Source organism: Mchenga conophoros, linkage group LG6 (genome assembly GCF_057382185.1).
Source record: "Mchenga conophoros isolate Kocher_MC1m ecotype Shallow Benthic linkage group LG6, M_conophoros_male_GT1.1, whole genome shotgun sequence".
In the NCBI taxonomy this organism is placed as follows: Eukaryota; Metazoa; Chordata; class Actinopteri; order Cichliformes; family Cichlidae; genus Mchenga; species Mchenga conophoros.
This window is the reverse complement of record NC_140531.1, coordinates 6,590,354-6,612,878: the sequence shown is the minus strand read 5'-3', so window position 1 is coordinate 6,612,878 and position 22,525 is coordinate 6,590,354. Positions and strand designations below refer to the sequence as shown.

The 22,525-nt window shown below is 39.6% G+C and overlaps 1 protein-coding gene and 1 long non-coding RNA gene across 2 annotated transcripts in view; one reads left to right on the top strand and one right to left on the bottom strand.

Moving 5' to 3' along the window:
- The window catches only part of LOC146571983 (slit homolog 1 protein-like), an 85,754-nt gene extending 73,138 nt beyond the window's left edge, over positions 1-12,616 (top strand). Inside the window, exons 26-38 of the mRNA XM_085276004.1 lie at positions 881-1,044; positions 3,866-3,990; positions 4,292-4,386; positions 4,646-4,785; positions 4,998-5,091; positions 5,291-5,428; positions 5,615-5,843; positions 5,997-6,127; positions 9,350-9,504; positions 9,611-9,822; positions 10,404-10,528; positions 10,680-10,888; positions 11,940-12,616. Coding sequence (XP_085132130.1) covers positions 881-1,044; positions 3,866-3,990; positions 4,292-4,386; positions 4,646-4,785; positions 4,998-5,091; positions 5,291-5,428; positions 5,615-5,843; positions 5,997-6,127; positions 9,350-9,504; positions 9,611-9,822; positions 10,404-10,528; positions 10,680-10,888; positions 11,940-12,202 — 2,080 coding nt within the window. The 3' untranslated portion in view covers positions 12,203-12,616. The remainder of the gene's footprint in view (positions 1-880; positions 1,045-3,865; positions 3,991-4,291; positions 4,387-4,645; positions 4,786-4,997; positions 5,092-5,290; positions 5,429-5,614; positions 5,844-5,996; positions 6,128-9,349; positions 9,505-9,610; positions 9,823-10,403; positions 10,529-10,679; positions 10,889-11,939) is intronic.
- On the bottom strand, positions 10,443-14,869 carry LOC146571982 (uncharacterized). The gene is made up of 4 exons (XR_014892629.1): positions 14,733-14,869; positions 11,883-12,183; positions 11,118-11,216; positions 10,443-10,877 (listed from the first exon to the last, which is right to left on the bottom strand). It is a non-coding gene; the product is annotated as an uncharacterized LOC146571982 (long non-coding RNA).
- Between the last annotated feature and the right edge of the window lie 7,656 nt (positions 14,870-22,525).

Here is a 22,525-nt window from a genome sequence, read left to right as displayed (position 1 = left end):
CTGCATGCCTCAGGATCCTGAGGGTGCACAGGTCCTGGAGAAATGGCAGATTGCAGTCTGCCTTTGTCCTTGGCAGTGGCTTCAGAGTAACAGATGGTGATGGAGGAGGTGAGGATGGAGGTGTAGAAGTGTAACATCAGTGTCTTTGGCAGATTGAACTCTGTCAGCTGCCACAGGAAGTGTCGTCTATTGTGTTTTTTCTTTTCTGTTTTTGCAAAGGTATCATTAATGCTAAATGATAAATGTGCAGTTAGGAATAATACAAGCTGTAATCGAAGGTTATAGTCCTGGATCACCTTGGTTATCACATGTGGACATGATGTCAGGGAGGTGCCAAGGTGTATTCTGTATGCATTCCAGCAACATTGCTCCATTAAAAACATGTAAATAAATAAATAAATACTTTTTAAAATAAAGTATCAGTGCCTGCACTCAAGATCTGTCACCCATTTTGACATTCAGAGCATTAGAAAACAACAAAAAACCCAAACTGTGGAGCAGCTAAACTCCCAGCAAGAGTGAGGATAACGTTTCACTTTCATGTAGGAACTGGACTCCTCACCTACCAAGCACTTTAACAGAGGTCAACAGAAGAGGTGATGCAATGCAGCGGTTAACTGGTTAAATCCAGCATTAGTGTAGCGTTCCAACTGTTAGAAAAGGCGTGTAACTCTAAAACCTCATCGTTATAACATCACTCTCCTTTTTTCTCTTCAAACCTTACCACTCAATCCAACTTTTGTAGTTTCTCTCTTGCCTCATTTTCTCTTTTCGTGCCTTCAGTGTACTCGCTTCTGTTCTCCCATCCTTCCTCCAAAACCTGTTTTCTGTCTCACTATCTCCATCAGTGAGCGGACTCTTCATCTGCTTATTTCTTCAGAGCAATTGGAGCCAACCCGCTGTACTGCGACTGCCGTCTGCTGTGGCTGTCAGAGTGGGTGAAGAGCGGCTATAAGGAGCCTGGTATCGCCCGCTGTGCTGGCCCCCGCGGCATGGAGGGCAAGCTGCTGCTCACCACGCCTGCCGACAAGTTCCAGTGTGTAGGTAAGCTGGCAGTGAAAAACATGCGCACCTTACAGCAGCTTTAGTTTTATGCATCTCATAAGACTTTGTAGCTGAATAAAATATTTTACTTGGTTTATAAAATTGCTCTTTCACCAAACTGGCTCAGCATTCAATCTAAAACTGTTCACATGAAACACTAATATAATTTGTTGTCTGTAGGGTGAATTGTAAAGAAACAGTTAATTGGCTATTTCCATCATATATGATTTTTGCAATTGAATTTGTATAATGATCAACGCCCACATACTGTTGCTTCGTAATAGATGATATTTAATGAAAGGTTTTCTTTTCTGTTTGACCTTCAGAGGGTGTTGACTGCTGTTACTCCCACACACTAACAGCTAAAGACACTATAGTGGATCGTGTCTTTGACTGTGAAGTTAAAGTATGCAGAAAATTGCTTTAATAAAAATGTGCTAAATTTCGCTGGCAAGCTGTTTGTTTTAGACTCACAGCCTTCACAAACACCAAATATTCCACAATGAGCAATAATAATTCAAAATTAAATTAGAGTTAAATTAAATTAGTAAAATCACAATTACAGTTTTAATTATTGTAGATTTAAGAAAAAAAAGAATAATTATCATTTTTACTAAATGTAGTAAAAAATAAATGTTTTGTATCCGTATATACACTGAACAAAAATATAAACGCAACACTTTTGTTTTTGCTCCCATTCCCCATGGGATGGACGTAGAGACCTAAAATTCATTCCAGATACACAATATAACCATCCCTCCCAAACAGTGGTCACAAATCAGTCCAAATGTGTGGTAGTGGGCACATCTGCTATATTGAGATAATCCATCCCACCTCACAGGTGTGCCACATCAGGATGCTGATCTGACATCATGAGTAGTGCACAGGTGTACCTCAGACTGCCCACAACAAAAGGCCACCCTGGAATGTGCAGTTTTTTTGCGCTATTGGGGGTCTGGGGACCCAGAACCGGTCAGTATCTGGTGTGACCACCATTTACACTGTGGTGTTGTTACTTTTATATAAGTAAATGTAAAACCATCTTCCCGCCTTTATTCAGCTATAATACCATCAGTATTAGGACAAAGGGGAATACACAAGAGTCTGAAAAAATGTTAAGCCAATTCTCATTGCTTAGTGTATTTGTGATTTCCCATGGGGCATCCCTAACCTGTTCACATCAAAAAATCTTGAAGTCGCCCCTGGTGAAATAATCGTCTCACTGAAATTTGACAGCATTCGTCATTTTTAAATCCCTTCTATGCCTTTGTTGCCCTTTTAATGTCTATTTAATCTGTTTCTAGAGGTTTTGCCTATCTCTCTTTGCAATTTTATACTCTTTGTTTTTAATTTAATCTCCTTTCTTGGAGTATCTAATTTGTTTGCATTTGTCTTGCCTTCACTGTTTGTTGTTTATCTTTTAGAGCAGAAGCATACTAATACAAATATTAAAACAAGAAGTTGTTAAGAAGGTGCATTTAATCATCATCAGCTGGTAATATCACTCAGATGGCTTTATTTGTTAATCAACATTTGACTTTTGAATGACTTGTAAAGCAGTGGATAGAGGTTAGGGATTCAGATTTCTCCTATGTTTTTCTCTAGCCTTTTTCTGCTTATCAAAAAAACAAAAAACAAAGCAAAACTACTGACTTAAAGTTGTGAAATAAAAGGCAACAAAGTTACTAAGAGGAACAGCAACTGCTGTAAACAAGAGTGCACGGAGTTAAAGTTTAATTTAAACATGGCACCGGCGAAAAGAAAAGAGGCCCCAACATCATCAAGCCCAGAGGTTTAATCGCACTCTCTTTCTGGTGTGAACATAGTGTGAATTTTCCTTCAGTGGCTTCCTATCAGACTTTGTGTGCATTAACACTTTAAATGATGTATTTCTAAAATACTATTGCACTGTAAAATTTATTGTGGCGGTTCACTCTAATTAATTATTTCTCACACCTTCTGTGAAGCCTTTTGCAAACAGGGTGGAGCTTCTCTTGTCATTGCACAGGAACAATTTTTCATTTCACTTCTTACGAGTCTTGCACATAGTAGGAAATGTCACTTCTGTAAAGAGTGCAAACAAGCAACCGTTTAATAATTTGTCACTTGTCATGCTGGCACACAACAGTAGGAGTATCCAAAATAATAAAGTAGACAGGCTTTTTTTTTTGTATTACATTAATAAACAGTGGTTATTAATGCGTCTGTCACAGCTGTTAGTGGATCTATTTTGAACCCAATTAGTCACTGTGTCACAGCCTTATAATCCCAACAGGGTTCACATAACACAAACCTGTTCTGCACCTCAAGTTTTGCCGCGTTGCAGAATGATCACGTAGTCAGTCCAACCCAACCCTGTATCTCACATATGTGTAAAACTTGCTATAAATCAGATGCAGATACTCTGGCCTGTGTGCTCAAACCAGAGTCATGTCAACCAACACACCAGAATACAAATGTTCCTCAGGCTTTTGCCAAAGCAGAGCAGTTTAAATAAAAAAAACAAAAAACAGACACAACATAATAGATGTTTTTCTTTAAAAAGAAATACATGTGTTTCATTCTGATTGATTCATCTAACAGCAAAATAATTCATTATAAATAAATGTATCCATTTACTGTGCACTGGACTGTGCACCAGAAATAATTATATCTGGAAATTAAAGAAAAATAAAACATAAATGTTTTGTTTCTAAATTTAGGATTGGTCATTGCGTCTTGCCTGTGATTGATACATTTGTGTATTTGTCATGTGTGCCTCACATGTGTGTTAAAATGACTTGTATAGATTTTACAGCTGTGTATGTTTGTGTAAAATCAGGTCTGGTGGAGTCATCTGTTCAGGCCAAATGTAGTCCGTGTGTGTCTTCCCCCTGCCAGAACCAGGGCATCTGCAAAGTCCACCACACACAACAGTACACCTGTGTCTGCAAGTCTGGCTTCACGGTATGCAACTATGTGTGTGTGTGTTGCTTGTTGCAGTTTGAGTTTGAGTTTGTATTGTTTTCTTAAGCTTTATCATCAAAATATGAGCTCTGGCAGTCCCACAGTAATATATTTACAGAGCTAGATCTGATGTTTAAAGCCACTGATCCAATATTTTATGTGTTCGTGTGTAGTCTGTGATTGTTTTGAGATCACATCTGTCTCTGATAATCCCATCCGGTTACTCAGCTTGGCCTGATCTGTTTGTCTATGCTCATCAAAAATATGCTGTCAATTCAGTTTGCATGCATGTGGTGTGTAGGGCAAACACTGCGAGACTCCAGTTGACGCCTGCGTCAGCAATCCCTGCACCAATGGAGGAACCTGCCTGAGTGATGAGCAGACTAGAGGATTCAGGTAACAAAAATTTGGTGAAAGTAGCAGAAAAAACCTCTTTACCAACCCCACCAACAGATTTGGTCTAGTGGATGGATGTGGCATCATGTTGCAGAATCAAGCCCACCTGCTAAGATTCAAACATTAGTATGCTAAAATATATACCATGCTAATAAACGTTTGATATTAGCGCGTTAATGCATTTAGCACATGGAAATATTTGAATTTGTCTAAATGTTTCGTCTTCATAGTCAAGTTTCTTCTTTTGTTCTTTTTTAAGCTGTGCATGTGCTTTTGGTTTCCATGGCACTTTTTGCGAGGTGAACGTGGACGATTGTGAGGACCATGGTTGTGAGAGTGGCGCCACCTGTGTCGACGGAGTTGGCAACTACACCTGCTTGTGCCCTCCAAACTACACGGGTACAAAAGCAGCATCTGAATATTTATTACATTTTACAAACTGTTCACTTAGAAAAATGCTGCATAGCTGATCCATCACAGTAACATATTGAGGATTCCTGTAACAGTCAAAGGAGCTTGCAAAGAAGTCCAGACGCTTTTCTTTGCAAGCTCCTTTGACTACGATGACCTGGATGACTGAGAACCTTCACAGACAGATTCACCTGTTTTAGGTCTGCTGTGTGAAGAAGAGGAAGGTGTTTGCTCTCCTGGTAGAAACCCCTGTCAGCATCAATCCACCTGCGTCAGCACTCCAAACGGCCCCAGGTGAAAATGCGCACACACGCACACACACAATTACTTCAGACTTGGCTAAGTTTGGGATCCCAGATGAGAGAGAAATTACAGACACATGCAGATAAACATATACAGAGTTAATTTTTTCTAATGTTTCTATTTACTTCCCCAAATCCTACACCATTTGTTAATTAGTATTTATGCATATTTGTGTGTGTTTGTGTTCCAGGTGTGTATGCATCCCAGGGTGGGTGGGGCCAGACTGCGGTATTGATTATAATGAGTGTGTGGATCATCGATGTCAGAATGGAGCCCAGTGTGTTGACCATCTGGATGGCTACAGTTGTGTTTGTCCGCAGGGATACAGGTGCTGGCAACCTTAAAAAACTATGAACTGTGCAGATACAAATCTAAGAAACTGGGTACTGTGAGTTTCCTTTATCATCATAAGACCATAGTGCTGGTTTGATTATCATGGTAGGAAGTGGGATCATTGTATTTCTTTGTATGTCATGTCTGATATCCTTTATTATGACCTCTTTTTCCTCCTCAGTGGTGAGTTTTGTGAGGTGGCCCTTCCTGCCCCGCTGCCTTGCCAGCTTGCTCAGTGTCAGAACGGTGCCCTCTGTGAGGAAAAGCTGGGAACTGCAGTGTGTCAGTGCCTGCCAGGCTTTGAGGGTCAGAACTGTGAGAAGCTGGTCAGCGTCAACTTTGTTGACAGGGATTCTTATGTTCAGCTTCAAGATGTCAAAAACTGGCCTCAAACGAACATCACGCTACAGGTGAGAACATGCTCACAAGTCCACACCTAGCGAGAGCACGTGTTAGGTGACAGACACGGAAGAGTGTCAGAAATCAATTTCAGCAGCAGCAAGTTCAGGCACACACACACACAGACCTTTATTGGTGTGTTTTTGTGCGTGTCTGTGCGTTAGGTGTCAACAGCAGAGGAAAATGGTATCTTGCTCTATAACGGGGACAATGAGCCAATCGCTGTGGAGCTCCATCAGGGTCATGTCAGGGTCACATATGACCCAGGGAACCAACCTGCCACTGCTATCTACAGGTAAACACACACACACAGTGGTCAGAAGGACCACCCGTCACCCATGGCTGATGGGTGGTCCTTCTGATTCTCATGAATATGCTTAAATAGACATATTAGGGAAACATTTAGAAAAGCAGGGTAATATGTTCTAAGCACAGTGTCAGAGGTTAATCTCACACACAATTTCCTCACACAACACAATCGCAAAAATATTTCCAGAAACAAAATCAGTAGTATATTGTAGTATATCCGTAGTAATCAGGGGTATAACTTGAAATTAGATTAAATGTCTGTATAACTGGCAAACTGAAAGACAGTTTCACAGTACTCTAAAGCTGCAATGTGCAGCATCCCACATTTAGTGCTCAGTAGCAGTTCTGGATCTTAAGCAATGCCATTTTTGTTTTTTTAACTTGGCTGCCTGTCATTTCTATGGGTGCACGGACAATAGAGTAACCAGTGTTTGCATTTACCAATGCTGAACTTTGCTACAGCATATAAATCACCCAATGAACAACCTGAATAATGATCTTCTCGATGCTACTTGATTTCAGCTTGTTGGACAGACCGTGCCTGCAGGCCTTGGTGTTGCCTGACGCAGCTGGCTAGGGGGTGGGCATGGGGAAAAGAGGTGCTTTGCTGGCAGGCTTTCATCTCCATCCTGCCAAAAGCTTCAGCTGGTCTTTTGTTTGTTGTCGCAGTTTAATTCACTGACTCCTTCAGCATGAGTGAGAAGTGGTCAGAATCATAGACTGTCTATAGAAAAGAAGTTTACTAAGCACAGCTACTTCCTCTCAAATTGGACTAAGTGACTTACTGCCACATCTTGAGGTACAAAGTGATATCAGGTGACTGCACAGGCTGGTGCGTGCTGGTTAACTTGGCAACGCATTACTTAAAGGTTTTTCATATCATGACTATGAATTCTCCACACTGTGTTGAACAGTTTGGATTCAGTGTTCTAAAACATCCATCTATTTTATCTAAATCCCCCTTTTGTATTACAGTCTCTTATTTGTAGCTGAACCACAGAAACACTTTCAAATGAATTATAAAGAGAGAATTTTATACTACAAATAATGTTTCCTTGAAGACATCCAGTTGATCCACCAGGCCAAAAGCTGCGTTTTATTAAATCTGGTGACACAGAGAGACCAACAATGAGGCAGTGCAAATCTGAAATAAATACCCTGTTTCTACAGTGGATTTTGACAAAGAAGACATTATCAGGCTGATTTTCTGGGAATGTGCAAGCTTGGGTTCATGCTGTGAACTAAGGACATAACACTTTACTAAAAACCAAGCATTCAATCAAGCACATCTAAGAATAACCATGGTATAGTTCTGAAAAATATGAATGACTCCCTCTTGGTAAGAAGGAATCGTTCATATTTCATATTGCATTCCCAGTAAGAATGCTTAAACTTTATTCACTAGTTTACTAATCTCATATGTTAGCAGGAAAAATGGAACCAGACATTTGTTAAATTTAAAGGTAAAAAAATGTGGGTTTCAGTTGTTTTAATGCAGTAAAATAAACAATCAAATGCTTCATTTCTCCTAAAGACAGGAAGTAAATGTGCACTACATTTAGACTAAGCACTGAAGTTGTACCGTGTGAGGGTCATGATTGGCACCTGAATTTGACCAGCTCAACATGTTTAACATTACACTCAACCCTCTGATTCACGCAAACTGCTGCATGTTGATTACTGTATTCTGATCATCAGAAGTTCAAAAGCTGAGAGTTTGTTGAGCTGAATAATCCACTGGACTCCTGTCAGGCCCTCATCATCCTCTCAGCTCACTGTAGCTCAGCAACCATGCTCAGCGCCCGTTAGGTCTGTGTCGTTGCTCAGAGACAGTCCTGCTTTATTTGGGAATGTGGACACATGACATCAGCGCTGTGGGTTTTCTGATTTAATCACAGATTCAGCCAGAGGACACTTTATAGTTGAGAGTCCACTTGATCAGGTATCAAGTGCTTAAATGTTTGCATGGTTCAGTGTTAAGAAGGAGGAGGCACGGCCAGCTGGCAGCCTCCCGCACACACGTGCTTTGGGCAAATCTGTGTGATGTGCAGCTGCAGACGAGAGGGCTTTGGGACCAAGATGTAAAAAAAGAAACGAACAGATAAAGACTTGAGAAGAGAAGAGCGATGAGAAAACTGGAAAAAAATGTAACAAGTGACTAAAATTAGAGACAAAGAAAATGATATAGGGATAGTGTTAGTGTCTAACACTGGGTCATGTGACCCAGTGTTTGAGTTTCATTGTATTTTGTTTTCTATTCGTGTTCTGGTTTGAGTTAAGTTTACCTTATTAATCCACGCCTTTGTTAGCACTCGGCTGGATTACTGTAATGCACTTTATATAGGGATCAGTGCTTCATACATTACTCATCTACAGAGGGTGCAAAATGCTGCAGCGCGTCTTTTAACTGGCACTGGAAAGTTTGCGCACATCTCCCCTATTTTAGCTTCACTTCACTGGCTGCCCATTTCTTTAAGGATTCATTTGAAATTTCTTTTATTTGCTTTTAAAGCCCTCCATGGCCTAGCCCCATCTTATCTTTCTGAGCTGCTACAGATTTATACACCCAACCGCTCTCTCAGGTCAGCTGATCGGCTATTCCTGAATGTACCCAGGACTGAGTGGAAACTTTTGCTGTAGCAGCTCCAAAACTGTGGAACGATCTGCCTTTACAGATAAGACAGGCCTCTTCTCTGCCTGCATGATAGCAACCTTTCATGGCCATTATAAACTGACTGGCATGTTAGTCATCATCAATGTTCAGGGAATAGGCTGAGGCCAGAGTTGTTGTTGATATTTTTTTAGTTGCTCTAGTAATCATCTTTGAGTCACCAGGCCGATTTTGGATTTGGTTAATATGCACAAATTATTACACAACTCTTTTCCTCTTTTTGAACATCCAAATGGAAAAGTCTTGAAGTTACTCGTCCAGCGAATGCAGGGACAGGCCCCACTTCCACGAGGCAAATGTTTAGTTTAGGGCACTGTACATTAGTTCACCAGCTTCCTGGATTAAAGGTTAGACTGATCATTAGTATCTAAAAGAGAAAGAAAGACAAGTTGTTATTCATTTGAATAATACCAGCTAAAATCAAAGTGGAAACAGTCACTGACAAAAAGACGTAGCTGCTCCACTGTCCTTCCGCTCAGTTACATTTTTACATAGTGCCTAAAACATAATGCAATGTTGTTGCCTCCTCCATAATAGCACAGAGACTGTCAACGATGGGCATTTCCACACGCTAGAGCTGGTGACCTTTAATCGGATGGTGAACCTGTCAGTGGATGGAGGAGAGCCAACAACACTGGACAGTCAGGGAGGAAGTCGTCCAGCAACAGGGAAGGCCCGTCTGTATGTGGGAGGTAGGACCAGGGCTTCACACCTCAGTTCAGACATGAACCTTTGTATTCATGCTCCACAGTTTTGTGGAATATTCTGACATAACCAATTGATTTTCTGTCTGTCCAGGTATGCCTGAGGAAGTGATGCCAGCCTCTCTGGGTCTCTCCTCTCAGACCCTCAACATGTCAAGCTTCCACGGCTGCATCAGGAACCTTTATATCAACCACGAGCTGCAGGACTTCACTCGCAGCCACATGAAGCTGGGGGTGGTGCCGGGCTGCAAAGCCTGTCGCAAACTCTACTGCCTGCACGGCATCTGCCAACCCAACGGTCCACAGGTAGCAACACACTGTCAGCAGTGAAACCTCTTGCAAACGTAATAATGGCATAGATGTTAAATTAAAGCATATTTTTTACATAAATTAGGAGACAAACATGTAATTTACAAAGAATGTTGTCAAAGTGTCACAGTGTGATTATGATTTAATTTAGCTCTAGTTTCCAGATCACTTTTAAATTTCCTGTTTTCCTGAATGAATGAATGCTAGCTCAGTGCTTCTGGGTGTAATCAAGCTATTACTGAGCTAATATAAATTAGGTTATACACACAGTTTTTTATTTGTCCTGTCTTCCTCCCATTATCCCCAACGAGTTGCTGCAGATGGCTGCCCCTCCCTGAACTGTGAAGGGAGTTTTTCCTTCCCACGGTTGCCAAGTCTTTGTTTGTAGGAGGTTGTTTAATCATTGGAGTTTTCTCTGTTATTGTAGGGTCTCTACCTTACAATATAAAAGGCCTTGAGGCAACTGTGGTTCTGATGTGATTCTGTATGAATAAAATTGTATCGAACTGAACATAGTGTATTAAAGAACTGCAGTTTCGTAGAAAACGAGTAAAGCACAGATGTCTTCTCTCTCACAGGGCCCTCAGTGCCACTGCCAGCAAGGTTGGACAGGACAACACTGTGACCAGCCAGTAACAGGAGGTCTTACTAGAGTGGATGTTGTCACTCTAGCAGCTGGTGCCAACCCCTGTGAAGGCAGCAAGTGAGCAGCACTTATCGTGGCATGTTACGTGCTTAGTACAGGACGTGTGCTTCCAAATGTCTTCACTCATTACTCAAAGTGGTTTTTGTAACATTTATAAAATCCTTTTTTAATACTGATTCTTTTCCTCATCTGCTTCTTTTAATTCCAGGTGTGTGAAGGGTGTGTGCGTGGTGCTGGATGCAGAAACATACCGCTGTGACTGCGAGGAGGGATATTACGGTGCACTGTGTAACCTCCAGAAGGAGCCCACGGGCTCATGCCGGGGTCTGAAGTGTCTGCATGGCCAGTGTCAGACGACAGAGGATGGAGAAAGGTGCATCTGTGAGCAGGGGTACACTGGAGAGAGCTGTGATATAGGTGAGTCGGGATGAGCAGTCGGTATTTGAAATTGTTACAGGGTGCTGAGAGGTTTATGTATTTAAGAAAATAATGCCAGCCTTTAAAACATGTATCATGATTTCATGGGTATTAAATTATACTCTACTTGATATTTTAAAAGTTAAGTTTTTACTTATCATTATATATATTTCATGTGACAGCCATAGTCTCAAAGTGCTTCCAAAATAAAAAGGCCAGTATAGCTCACCGGGCTGAGCATGCAACCATATGCTGAAGTATCCCAGGTTTTTCCTGCATGTTGTTTCCCCCGGCTCTCTCGCTTTGCTCGCCTGTCTGCTCAGCTGCTCTGTTACAAATAAATAGTTAAAAAGATTTCAGATGTCACAACACAAATTAGAAAGTCTTACCGTAATAAAGGATTCAAATGAGAATTAAAGACAATTATACTGATTCACAAATAAAATTTCACAGCTTCAAAATTAAACATCGCAGAAATCTGCAAGATATTTATAGAACAAATTTGTTATAGAGCTTATTTTAAGAAAGAACCCCAGAGACTGTGGTCATTAGAAACTGGACCTGACAAGAGAGCTGGGTGAGAAAAAACTGAGGGATGCTGCACGCTTACAGGTAGCAACTTGTCCTTTACAGGGTGGACCCAGTTCAAAGCATAACCTATTTCTCTACCACTGTTTCTCTTGACTCATTCTGTGAATCATAATTTACTAAATGAATAACATAGTGTAATCGCTCACACGTCAAACTACCATAAACTGTGTTTATGGTCTCAGATGGTAGTTTCTGTGCAGTAGAAAGACGGTAGTTTCTTTTAATCAAAGACAGATGAGTTAAACACTATGAAACACTAAAAAAATGATTTCTGTTAATAGTTAGTTTGGCCACTCTTCAGTTTTTTGCATTTTTCATTTTTTTATTTGTGTCTCACACTTTAAGAAAAAGTTCAAATTTAAAAGTTTGATCACGCAAAAGGTCAAATATTTTTCATCTTTACCTTATGGAAACACAGTTGGACCCTCTTTTATCCATCTGCCTGTGCTACCTCCCACAGAGTCCCCATGTCGAGGCGAGCCAGTCAGGGATTACCACCGGCTGCAGCGTGGCACCATCCTCTGCCAGACGTCAAAACCTTTTTCCTGGGTTGAATGTCAAGGTCGCTGCCAAACGACAGCGAAGCCGGACATCAGCGCCGCCTCCTGCTGCGCTCCTCTGAGGGTGCGACGCCGGCGGCTCACCTTCGAATGCGACGACGGCACCTCGTTTACGCAGGACGTGGAGAAGCCTGTGGAATGTGGCTGCAAGGAGTGTGTGTAGTACCAGTGGTGCACACACGCACACATCCAGACACATAGTTTCAATCACAGCAGACACACACCAAGCTAAACAGGTACACACACTGTAGGATTTGTTTCACTGAAAAACAGACATTTTTTGGTGTTTTGTGCTCAGATGCAGTTTTGTAACATAAGACACTTCTTCCCTTTCGAGACATGAAATCAACGAGTCGACCTCATCATCATCAACTTCCTTTTCTTCACCTGCTGTAGGAGAACCTTCTCTAACTACCAAACTCCAGCTCATTAGTCATACTTGTGTGGTGAGAAGCCTCTGTATGCCTTCTCTTTGTTACCCCAAAAATCGCAACAGCAAACAGTGATTTGTTGGAGGAAGTAAAGGCGCTAATTATTTCAGGACCCATTTACAATAAAGAAGCTTTGACATTCAAAATTGATGAGAGAATTACTCCATTTTTTCAGCAATGCAAAACATCTACCAAACCAGATTTAATTATCTTACAATATCACGTTGTTACAGAACTTTTTACGATGATCTACTACTGAAATTCTCAACCTGCCATCAAGCATAAACTCAGAAAAATGCTCAGTTATTTCTTCACTAAAGCTCAGTCTTCTGTCATATCAATCTGTTTCCTTTCAAAGTAGTCTCAATTTAGGAAAATAAGCACAAATTTGACCTTTTTATGGTCAAGTGCAGTTATTTAATTTATATGTAAGAGCTGTGCAAATTTCCACTTCAGTCTGGCATCTAAATTTACAAAACTATCAAACGTCAATCATCTGAATAATATCACCTATAACAATTGATTGACAGGATCACTAGACACTTTATAGCAAAAGCTTTTTAAAAAATACTAAATAACACTAATGCTAATAAAACAGGCGTTTATTTGTGGCTTTGGATATATAACTCTATAGTGCTTCAATATATGGTCTTCAGATTTATCTTGTCAAGAAAATTTTTTTGAAATACTGCACAATACTAACATTCTCATTTCACAAAATTACATTTCACAAAAAATTACGATTAATCACAACACGTTTCTATGTCGAATTCAAGAACAAAAAACAAACACACTATATATATATATATATATATATATATATATATATATATATATATATATATATATATATATATATATATATATATATATATATATATATATTAGGGGTGCAACGATACACAAAATTCACGGTTCGGTTCGATACTTTGGTGTCACGGTTCGATATTTTTTCGATACAAAAAAAATGTTCATGCCTTTTTAATTTGTCATTTATTAAAATTATAAATATATATTTTAACTCAAAAGTACAGTTTTTAAATTTAACCCTAACCCTTGTGCGTGTTTTTTATTTTGACAGCGAATGCGCACCTGCGGACCACTTATGTGCAGCCCTGGTTATTTAGCTCATCATATTGCAGCCACAGAAATTATTTTGTCCATGAAACCATAAAGCTGCACTTTCTTTTTGCCTTATAGTCTGATTTGTCATAACTTCTCCGTTTTGTGGTAAGCTTTTCTTTGGCTGTCACTTCTTCACCCTGACCTGTCTTATTTGGCTCAGCAGAACTAAAATATATATCTGTCTGTGAAGGTTCTCAGTCATCCAGGTCATCGTAGTCAAATATAAATCCTGCTGCTTTTACACGCGCACTCACATAAGCTCAGCGATTCTCTGCACGATCAACCTCTCACATGTTTAAGCTGCGGGAGATTTCACTTGTCATGTTTGATAGTAAGCTAACGATTAATAAGACGATGTCAGAGGAATTGGTGCGCAAATTATCATCACTCACAGATCAGTGCTGTCGCTCTCTATACACAGTTCGCACGATTGCAAAGTGAAAGCAAAAAAACAAGCGCAAATTCAAACGCGATTTCAATATGTCACATATTGACAGTGGCTCACCGATGCCAATGACATAATTACCCAGCTACATTTCCGAACGAATGCAAAAGCATTGACATATATTTTTCCTTCCTACAATAGCCCGACGGGCAGGGCAGAGATAGATTTTGGTACCCCGACTGAAAAAAATCGCTAGCTCCAGGACGTTGGGCTAGCGATATTGCAAGCCCTGTATCTGATTGAGGAATCACTCATCTTTGGAAAAGAGAGTTTATTACAGAGAAATGTCTCTGCCTCTGTATATACTGCTATACTATCCGCTTCTTCTGGGCTATATTCTCAGCAGCATATATTAAACAGCTGTCTAAATGACTCGGCTAAAGTTAGTAGCATGCTTGCTTGTTTTTTTTCTGCTTCCACTTGTCTTTGCACTAGGATGATGTCGGCGTAAATGTGCAGTCATATTCGTTGTGTTCCCACTAGTGCTTTCAGGTTAATCTCGTTGAAATGACCTTAACGCCACAACACGGCAAATCTCCGTTAACGAGCTACCGCCGATCACCCGTGCATGGGGCTAGACGGCCAACACGTTAACGAGCTAACTGCGCTAACACACTAGTTCCCACCCATGTAATTGAGCATTGCATGGCACATCCAACATACTGTTTTACTTTAGTCCATGACTCGCTTACCTTCAGGGTCATACGTCACATGAAAACCAAAACAATTCCAAACGCCAGATCTGAATGAGGGTGGGGGAGGTCCATGTTGTAAGGAGAGCTTAACTTCTGTCTCGCTAGCTTGCCCTGCGCTCTTCCTTCTGACGATGCTGTCTGTGTTGAGCGCTCAGTGAATCTGCGTTCGACTACTCCGCCTAGGCTGCACTGTCGACCCTAGGCGGAGTAGTCGAATGCAGATTCACTGAGCGCTCAACACAGACAGCATCGTCAGAACGAAAGTTGATAAAATAAATTACAAATTTTGTATTGTTCGATACATATGCGTACTGAACCGAAAGCACTGTATCGAACGGTTCAATATCGATACGAATATCGTTGCACCCCTAATATATATATATATATATATATATATATATATATATATGTATGTATATATATGTGTATGTATATATATATATGTATGTATATATGTATATATATGTATATATATATATATGTATATATATATATATATATATATATGTATGTGTGTGTGTGTGTGTTCACACGTGCAAACACACCAAAAAGTAACAAACATTTCTGTTGATACATGTGTCCCGTTGGTAATGCAGATGGCAAAGATGGCAGCAAACTCATTGTTGTTTAAATTGGTAAATAAAATAATCCGAAGTTCCCACCTACTTTTTGAAAGCAGTCCGGTAAGAAACTGTCGTCTTCAATCTTAAATCCACAATGATGTCGAAGGTCATCTTGCTCCATTTCTTGACATGAACACTAGAGGTTAAAGGTGACAGAGGCATTAGTTAGTGTGTGATGTATTCACTTTGCTGCTTACCAGACTCACATTTTCACAGTTTAGACCAGCAGTATGTGTGTGTGTGTGTGTGTGGCAGGGTTGAGGTTAGAGCTGGGGATTAAATCTCAGAGTTGTGAAACTCTGCATTAAAGAATACTTTGCTCTTAAATTTATGCTTAATTTGAGCAAACTTCCTATTCCCAGGCTATTAATTTACAAAATACATGAAAATTCTTTGAAATTTTTGATAATTTGTTTCCGTCACATAATCCATGACAGTGAAACTTGAAAGTAATTGTTGATTATTTTTCTGCTAAAGCAGTTAGAGCAGTCTAAGATGCATTGCACCTACTACTATAATAATTATTTTTAATAATAATAATGATGAATTATCATTTGCCTAAATTTCTCAGCTTAGTAAGGCTTTCAGAATTCACCACAGCCCAAAGTGTTGCTTTCTAATGTCATAATAGCCCAACAAAGAAACATATCAATTCCTCAACAAAATATTTCCAATTTTTGCTGAAATTTCCTCTACTTTTCCTTGCAGCAATAACGTAATTTTTAGATTTGATCTTCACTGTAACAAATTGGACAATTAAAACCAAATTCTTTAGCAACATGTTGTACTGAACAAAAAAGGAAAGGAATACTTGGTTGGTTGTGTATAGTTTTTAATACATGGACTGAAACATTAGCAATTACATTTGTTTTCGGAAATTGTCTTTGTTTAGGTGGAATACTCCTATACTGGCAAAAGTATTTAAAAATTTAAAATGATATCCAGCCAGCTGGAACAGCTTGGTGTCATGAAATACCATGATAATTTAATGTGTTATCACTATGCATTTTTTGCTTTTCGCACATCAGTTCACACCATGATTGACAACCACACCCTGACCTTAACCCTGGCGCTTCCTCGTGTCATTTAGTGAAGCAAAATGACACCCGAAAAGTTAAATAGGTGACATGTGGAATCTGTCCTGATATCATGTTGACTGGAAATGTTTGGCGTGTGGAGAGTTACAGAAGGTGTTATTGTGTGAAGGAGGATCCTTACATGTGTAGAAGTACAAAAACCTGTATGTGTGTGTGCTTGTCATTGGAAGATGCTTCCAACAAGAAGAAGTCGTCCTGTTGTAATGAACGTCATTATCCAGCGATGCAGCCTGCTTTTTGGAATCAAACACTCCCTCTCCAATTTGGTCCGAACCAGTGAACGTACCATAGGAATGCCACACAGACAATGTAGCTTTTATATATGATGTCATGTTATTTATATAGATGTGAAACTAAAACTTATATTAGTTTTAACATGGTTTGAATTTTAGCCTTTGATTCAAAATGTTCATAAAGGTCCAGAATTGAACTAATGTAGCTTTTATTGTTATCGTTATTGTTATAACTGTAGCACATCTACATACAGTAACAACCTAACAGATTGTAATATATTATAATAATCTTATAATGCATTCGTTTTTGTCATAGTATTTTTATATGTTGGAGAGGATGTTGTGTCTGTATCATTTGTAGCCTGTAGAAAAACGTTTGCATTTAAGAAAACCAACCTCACATGATTCATGGGAATTTTGATGTTATGGTTTCTGTTGTCTCGCCTAAACAGAGACAACGAGTAATGCGTCTCTTTCCTATTTATTTAAATAAAGAGTTGTTTCTCCTTCCTTCTTTTCCATTCTCGTTAAACTTGACACTGGCTATCACATTTCTTTTTCTTCTTGTTGTTTTGACCTTTGACCTCACTGTGCCATGGCTATCCTCCATTCAGACTGAGTGGATGGTTGATGGCTGCTCATGGAGACAGGGGAAGAGAGGATGAGAGAGTGGTGGAAAGGCTGAGAGCGAAAGGGGTTGGAAAAGAAGAAGAACGGTAGATGGAGCGACGAGGGAGGATGGGTGGCTGCTTTTGAGGAATGACGGATAGACGCAGAAGAGGGATATCCCTTTGGGTGGGAGTTGGGGGAGGAGTTAGCATTCGGAGACCAAAGCCGTTTAATGAAACTGTGATTTATGCATCCCTTCGTAGCCATAAAACATAATATATACCCCCATCGGCTTTGACAGAGCCTCTCCTCCCCCAGCGCGCACACACGCAGAAATACACACACTCTGAAACCTGCTGCATATCTCCGTTGCCCCTACCTCCACCTCTGCAAACCATCCAGCTGCCCCCCTCTTCTCAACCTTTCGTCACTGCCATTTTTAACCCTTCCCCCTCTCCTCTTCTCTCCACTGACTCCTCTATTCTCCTCTGGCTCTTTGGGTCTTTATAGGAGGATTGAGTCACTGCAGCAGCAGCACCTTCCCAACCCCCCAATTCCAATAAAGCCTCCACATCTTCTCACACCACCAATCTGCTGCACACAAAGAGCCAAAAATGACACATGCGGTGCAACGAACAGACGGTAGGATGATTGTCAGATACAGCTGATCACATCAAGAAGAACTGAGGTGGTGTTGCATTAGCAAAACTACATCATGTATGAGGATCTTTGTGCAAAGTAATTCACAGCGCCTGCATCTTTTCCCAGAGAGAGGAATTCATGTTGGTAAAACACAAAGGAAAAATGAAAATTAATTCAATCTCTCAAGGAAATTAAATCAAGGAAGCAGTTTGCACAAACAAAGAAGGCGGTAGTGCTGGTCCTCTGGAAAACAGGCACACTGCACATTGCATATTTTAAAGAACGAGTGAATAAATTCTTCCATAGCCAGCTTTTCAAGAAAGCAAAAGCAAGGTAACCAAAGTGTTTTACTAAAAACCTTAAATTGTCCTTATTAACATTTGATTCATGCTGTCTTAATATAAACCTCAATTTTACCTTTAAGCTGAAATTTCTTTAGAGGATCTCTAGGCATGCAGAAATTAAACAAATTAATATAGTCAAAAAGTGAAGGGCTGTGAAATGAGAGTAAACACAGCCCTGGTGTGAGGGTTTCAATAATGAATTAAGACTGAACACATAGATTGAAATATTGATCAGCTCTGTAGGCGGTGGTCCAGTTCGTGCCACTCAGGGCTGTGTTCTCAGATACACAGTATCAGGTTACTTCTCAAAGAATATCTGACATTTGGCATTGGCATAACTTATTTAAATCCTGTCTGTTGCTTCTTGACTGCAAATTCTTTATTATGCGAATGTGTGATCGCAAAATTATTGCTTTTATGTTGAGTGTGAAAGTTCATTTCTGTTCTTTCCTGTTCACAGTACTTTAAAAAAAGACTCAAGGTCCTTTTGTAAGCTTTTGACAGACGACCAAGCTATGATTGGACTTAAAAAGAGCCAATATAGAGCAGTATTTTTTTTTAATCATATATAACTTTTGCCATTTTTCATCTTTAGGAAACGTTCTTTTGTTTGATCCCTGTTTTGTTTTGTGAGCACTCTGAATTAACTGAAAATGTAACTGTGTTTCCATTTAAATCGTTATTATTATTCTAGGACAAAGTCTGAGAACTGAATGAGCTGCTAGTATTCTTCAACCTTTTCACATTGAAGCATGAAACATCTTTCTTTGAATGTACTTTTTTATAGACATTTTTCTGCTTTTATTCAAATACTAGACAGTTTAGAAAGAAAACTGCAAATTTGTGCAAAAGTGCAAGTTTGATCAGAATTCAAACTGAAGTTGGTGTTGGTGAATTTTACTAACATGTTGTTTCAGTGTTTTGTAATACATGCAAAATACATGAATCTTTATTTTTTTATGAATGTAGCAGTTTACGAAATTTTAGCAGTCAACAAAGGAAAACACAACAGAACAAGACAAAAATGTAATAATGTATTCATTAAAGTACTTATTGTCATGTGTTAGCTTATCTTAACCTTCATGCTTTAAAATTCACTGGCTTTTTAAATGAGCACATTGACTTATTTTGAAAGTTAATATCGACTCTTTAAGCAATCAAAGAAACCTGTTTAATGCTGCCCGACAGCAGCAGGGGGCAGTAAGTTGTTCTCACCTGCACAGGACTACCTGTGTGTAACACACTCTCCGGATGGACCCTCTTGTCTCCTCTTATCTGCTTTTCCCTCCTCCTTTCCCTCCTCTCATTTTTTTTCTCATTTCCTGTTCTTCCTTGCTTACTTCCCCTTTTCTGCCCTTAATTCTGCCCTGGTGTTTCCTTTGCCCCTGTGTGTCCTGATTTCCTTTCCTCTTGTTTTTCCTGTTTTCCCCTTGTTTTCAGCCCATATGTTTTACCTCCTCTGGTTCTCGCTTCCTTCATCTCTCACCTCCCTTCCTTCATTCTTGTTTGGCTTTGCTCTTTTCTGCTTTCTTTTCCTCTGACGTGTCCTTGTTTCCTCTCCTCTTTTCTTCGCTTGTGGGCCCTCATCTCCTTTTCTCTTTCTGTCAACTGTTGTCTCCTCTCTTCTCGTGTCATCTCATTTTGCCTCTTGTTCTCTCATTTCCTCTCCTCATTTCGCCTCCTCCCTTCATCACTTCTTGGATCCTCTCCTTTTTTCTTCTCTTCTCCTCCCGTCTCTTGTTTCCTCTCATCTTATTGATTCATCCTCTCAGCTCTTCTTACACGTACATTTCATTTTTCTCTCCACTCTTCATCCACTTCTCCTTGTTTTTGTTTTCTATCTCCTCTCTGATGTCCTTGCTCTTTTGCTCCTCTCTTCTCTTATTTCTCCTCCTCATCTTTCACATCACTACATCCTCTCTCTCCCCCTCCTCACTCATTCTGACTACCATTGAATGAACTTCTTTATTTGTCTCCACTTCATCCCTCTTCTTGTTCTCATCTTCTCCCACTTTTAGTTTCTCTTTGCTTTCCACTCTTCCCTTTACTTATATCATTTTTATTTTTGGTCCGTTCTTTTTCATTTATATCCTCCCATTTGTTGTTTTTTTAATCATTACTCCTCCAGATATTTTCAAGTTATTTTTATATTTCTCTATTTTTTTCTTATTTTCACCACGACATGTTGTGTTTTCTGTTTTTTAGTTTCTATTTGTCTTCTCCCGAGTCCTCCTGTATTCATTTATTTACGATTCACACTTTTGTTTTCAGTTCTATTCACTGTCTTCAGTGCTTCTACCATGTATGTCCACCTCTTACTTTCTCTGTCCTCTTCCTTATCCTTCTATGTTTTCATCTATGCTCTCTTTCTCTGGTCTTTTTCTCAACACACACTCTGATGATCACTCTTTTTTCACTTGTGTCCTGCTGCCTTTTGTTCATCTTTCTCCCCCATCATCTCCTTTCCTTTCTCTGTTCTCTACATATGCTCTTTTCTTCTTTGTTCACTCCCCTCCTCCCTTCTTCTCCTTGTGTTTTTCCTCCCCCATCCACACACACACACTCACGCACACACACACACACATTCTGTTTTTCCTTCTCTTCTCTTTCACTCGCCTTTTTGCCATAGAGCAGATGCCCTTTTATTGATATGATCATGGTTAGTGGTCTCAAGGTGCCCATTGGATCTGCTGTATAACCTCATGAAGCCAGTAGCTTGAAACAAACACACACACACACACACACACACACACACACACACACACACACACAAGCACCCTGTGGCTATGGCATCTTTAAGATGCTGCGAGTGTAATCATAGTAAAGAGAGGAAAGAGAGAAGATGACTAAGTAGGAAATGGAAACTGAGGATAAAGCAAAAAATATATATAAAATAAAATAAAAATGTGCGAAAAAGAGAAAGTGGGAGGAAATGAGAAATTAAAGCAGGTTGGGGGGTTGAGGGGAAGATAAAAGAGGGATATGGTGGGGGTTGAGAGCGCCAGAGGCAATCCCAATATTTCAGGCAGCTGCTAAAAGAAGGTTTCTAAACTATCAAGGTGACCTGGGAGGAGCTCCTGTAACAGAAAGAGAAAGAAAAGTGAAATAACTGCAAAGGTTGCTATCAGTCCCCTATAGAAAAGGGTTTCAATCACTTTCAATTAGGTTTGACCTTGCTGAGCATTTGCTCTTTCTTCTGTGTCAAATTAAGTTGTGATTGAGATGTTTTCATTTCTTTCTCTGAAAGTGAAAAGAAATTTTTTTTGTGTCATGGCCAAATTGTTGAGGAGCTGTAGTAAATCCAATCAAATGGAGGTTGTGAAGGGTTTCTGCGTGTGTTTCAGTCTTTCTGTCAACATATAAAGATCCACGAAAGCTGCAGACGACAGCTACGTTGTCTTCGGTTCAGCTGTGGCCTTCCAATACTGAAGCAAGAAAGTTCACGCTCAAAGAACTCAAAGAAACACACGGTGCATTCTTTTCCTACATTCTGTGTCTGGTCATTTTTTTTTGTCTTTGACTGTGAGACATTTTATGACTTCTGATTTGAAAATGTTTTTTAGCATCCTAAAATGAATAAAGTTTCACAGAAGAGCAAATCTGACAAAAGCTATATCTGCTTTATTTGGTTATTTGGAGACAGAAGCAAGTAGCATCTAATCATCATTTTTAACTAAATTAAATTTAAAAAGTTGGACAAGATTTTTAAACTGTTATTGATAAAAAGTCAAGAAATGGTGAAAAAAAAAGTTTTGGCCAAACAGTTAAACAATGAGCTGAAATTCACTAGAAAAGTGTATAAAGCCAAGCACTGATCAATAGAGTGATCTTCACTCAGACCTTCACATTCCTAAAGTGTTTTCATGTTGTTTCTATTAATAGACTTTTACTAAAATACATTATAGTTCATTTGAAAAAAAGCACTTTGAGTTAAAAAAAAAAAATTCAAACTCTGCATGTGAAATTAGCTAGAGTTGGGGGGGGGACTTTATTGTTTGCATGACTTTGACGCAAACTGTCTGTGTGAATGTAGGTGTGGGTTTAGGGTGCGATGCGGATCAATTTTCTTCTTCTTTCCTGATCATTTTGAACTGATTCTTACATTAATGAACACAGAATAAAACAGTGAAAACATGACTAAAACATGGTCAGCAGCAGCAAAATAAACACGTTTTTACTGTGACATAAAAACTAAATCCTGCTCCCATTTAAAGGAATGAGTGCATTTCTTAACACAGAGCT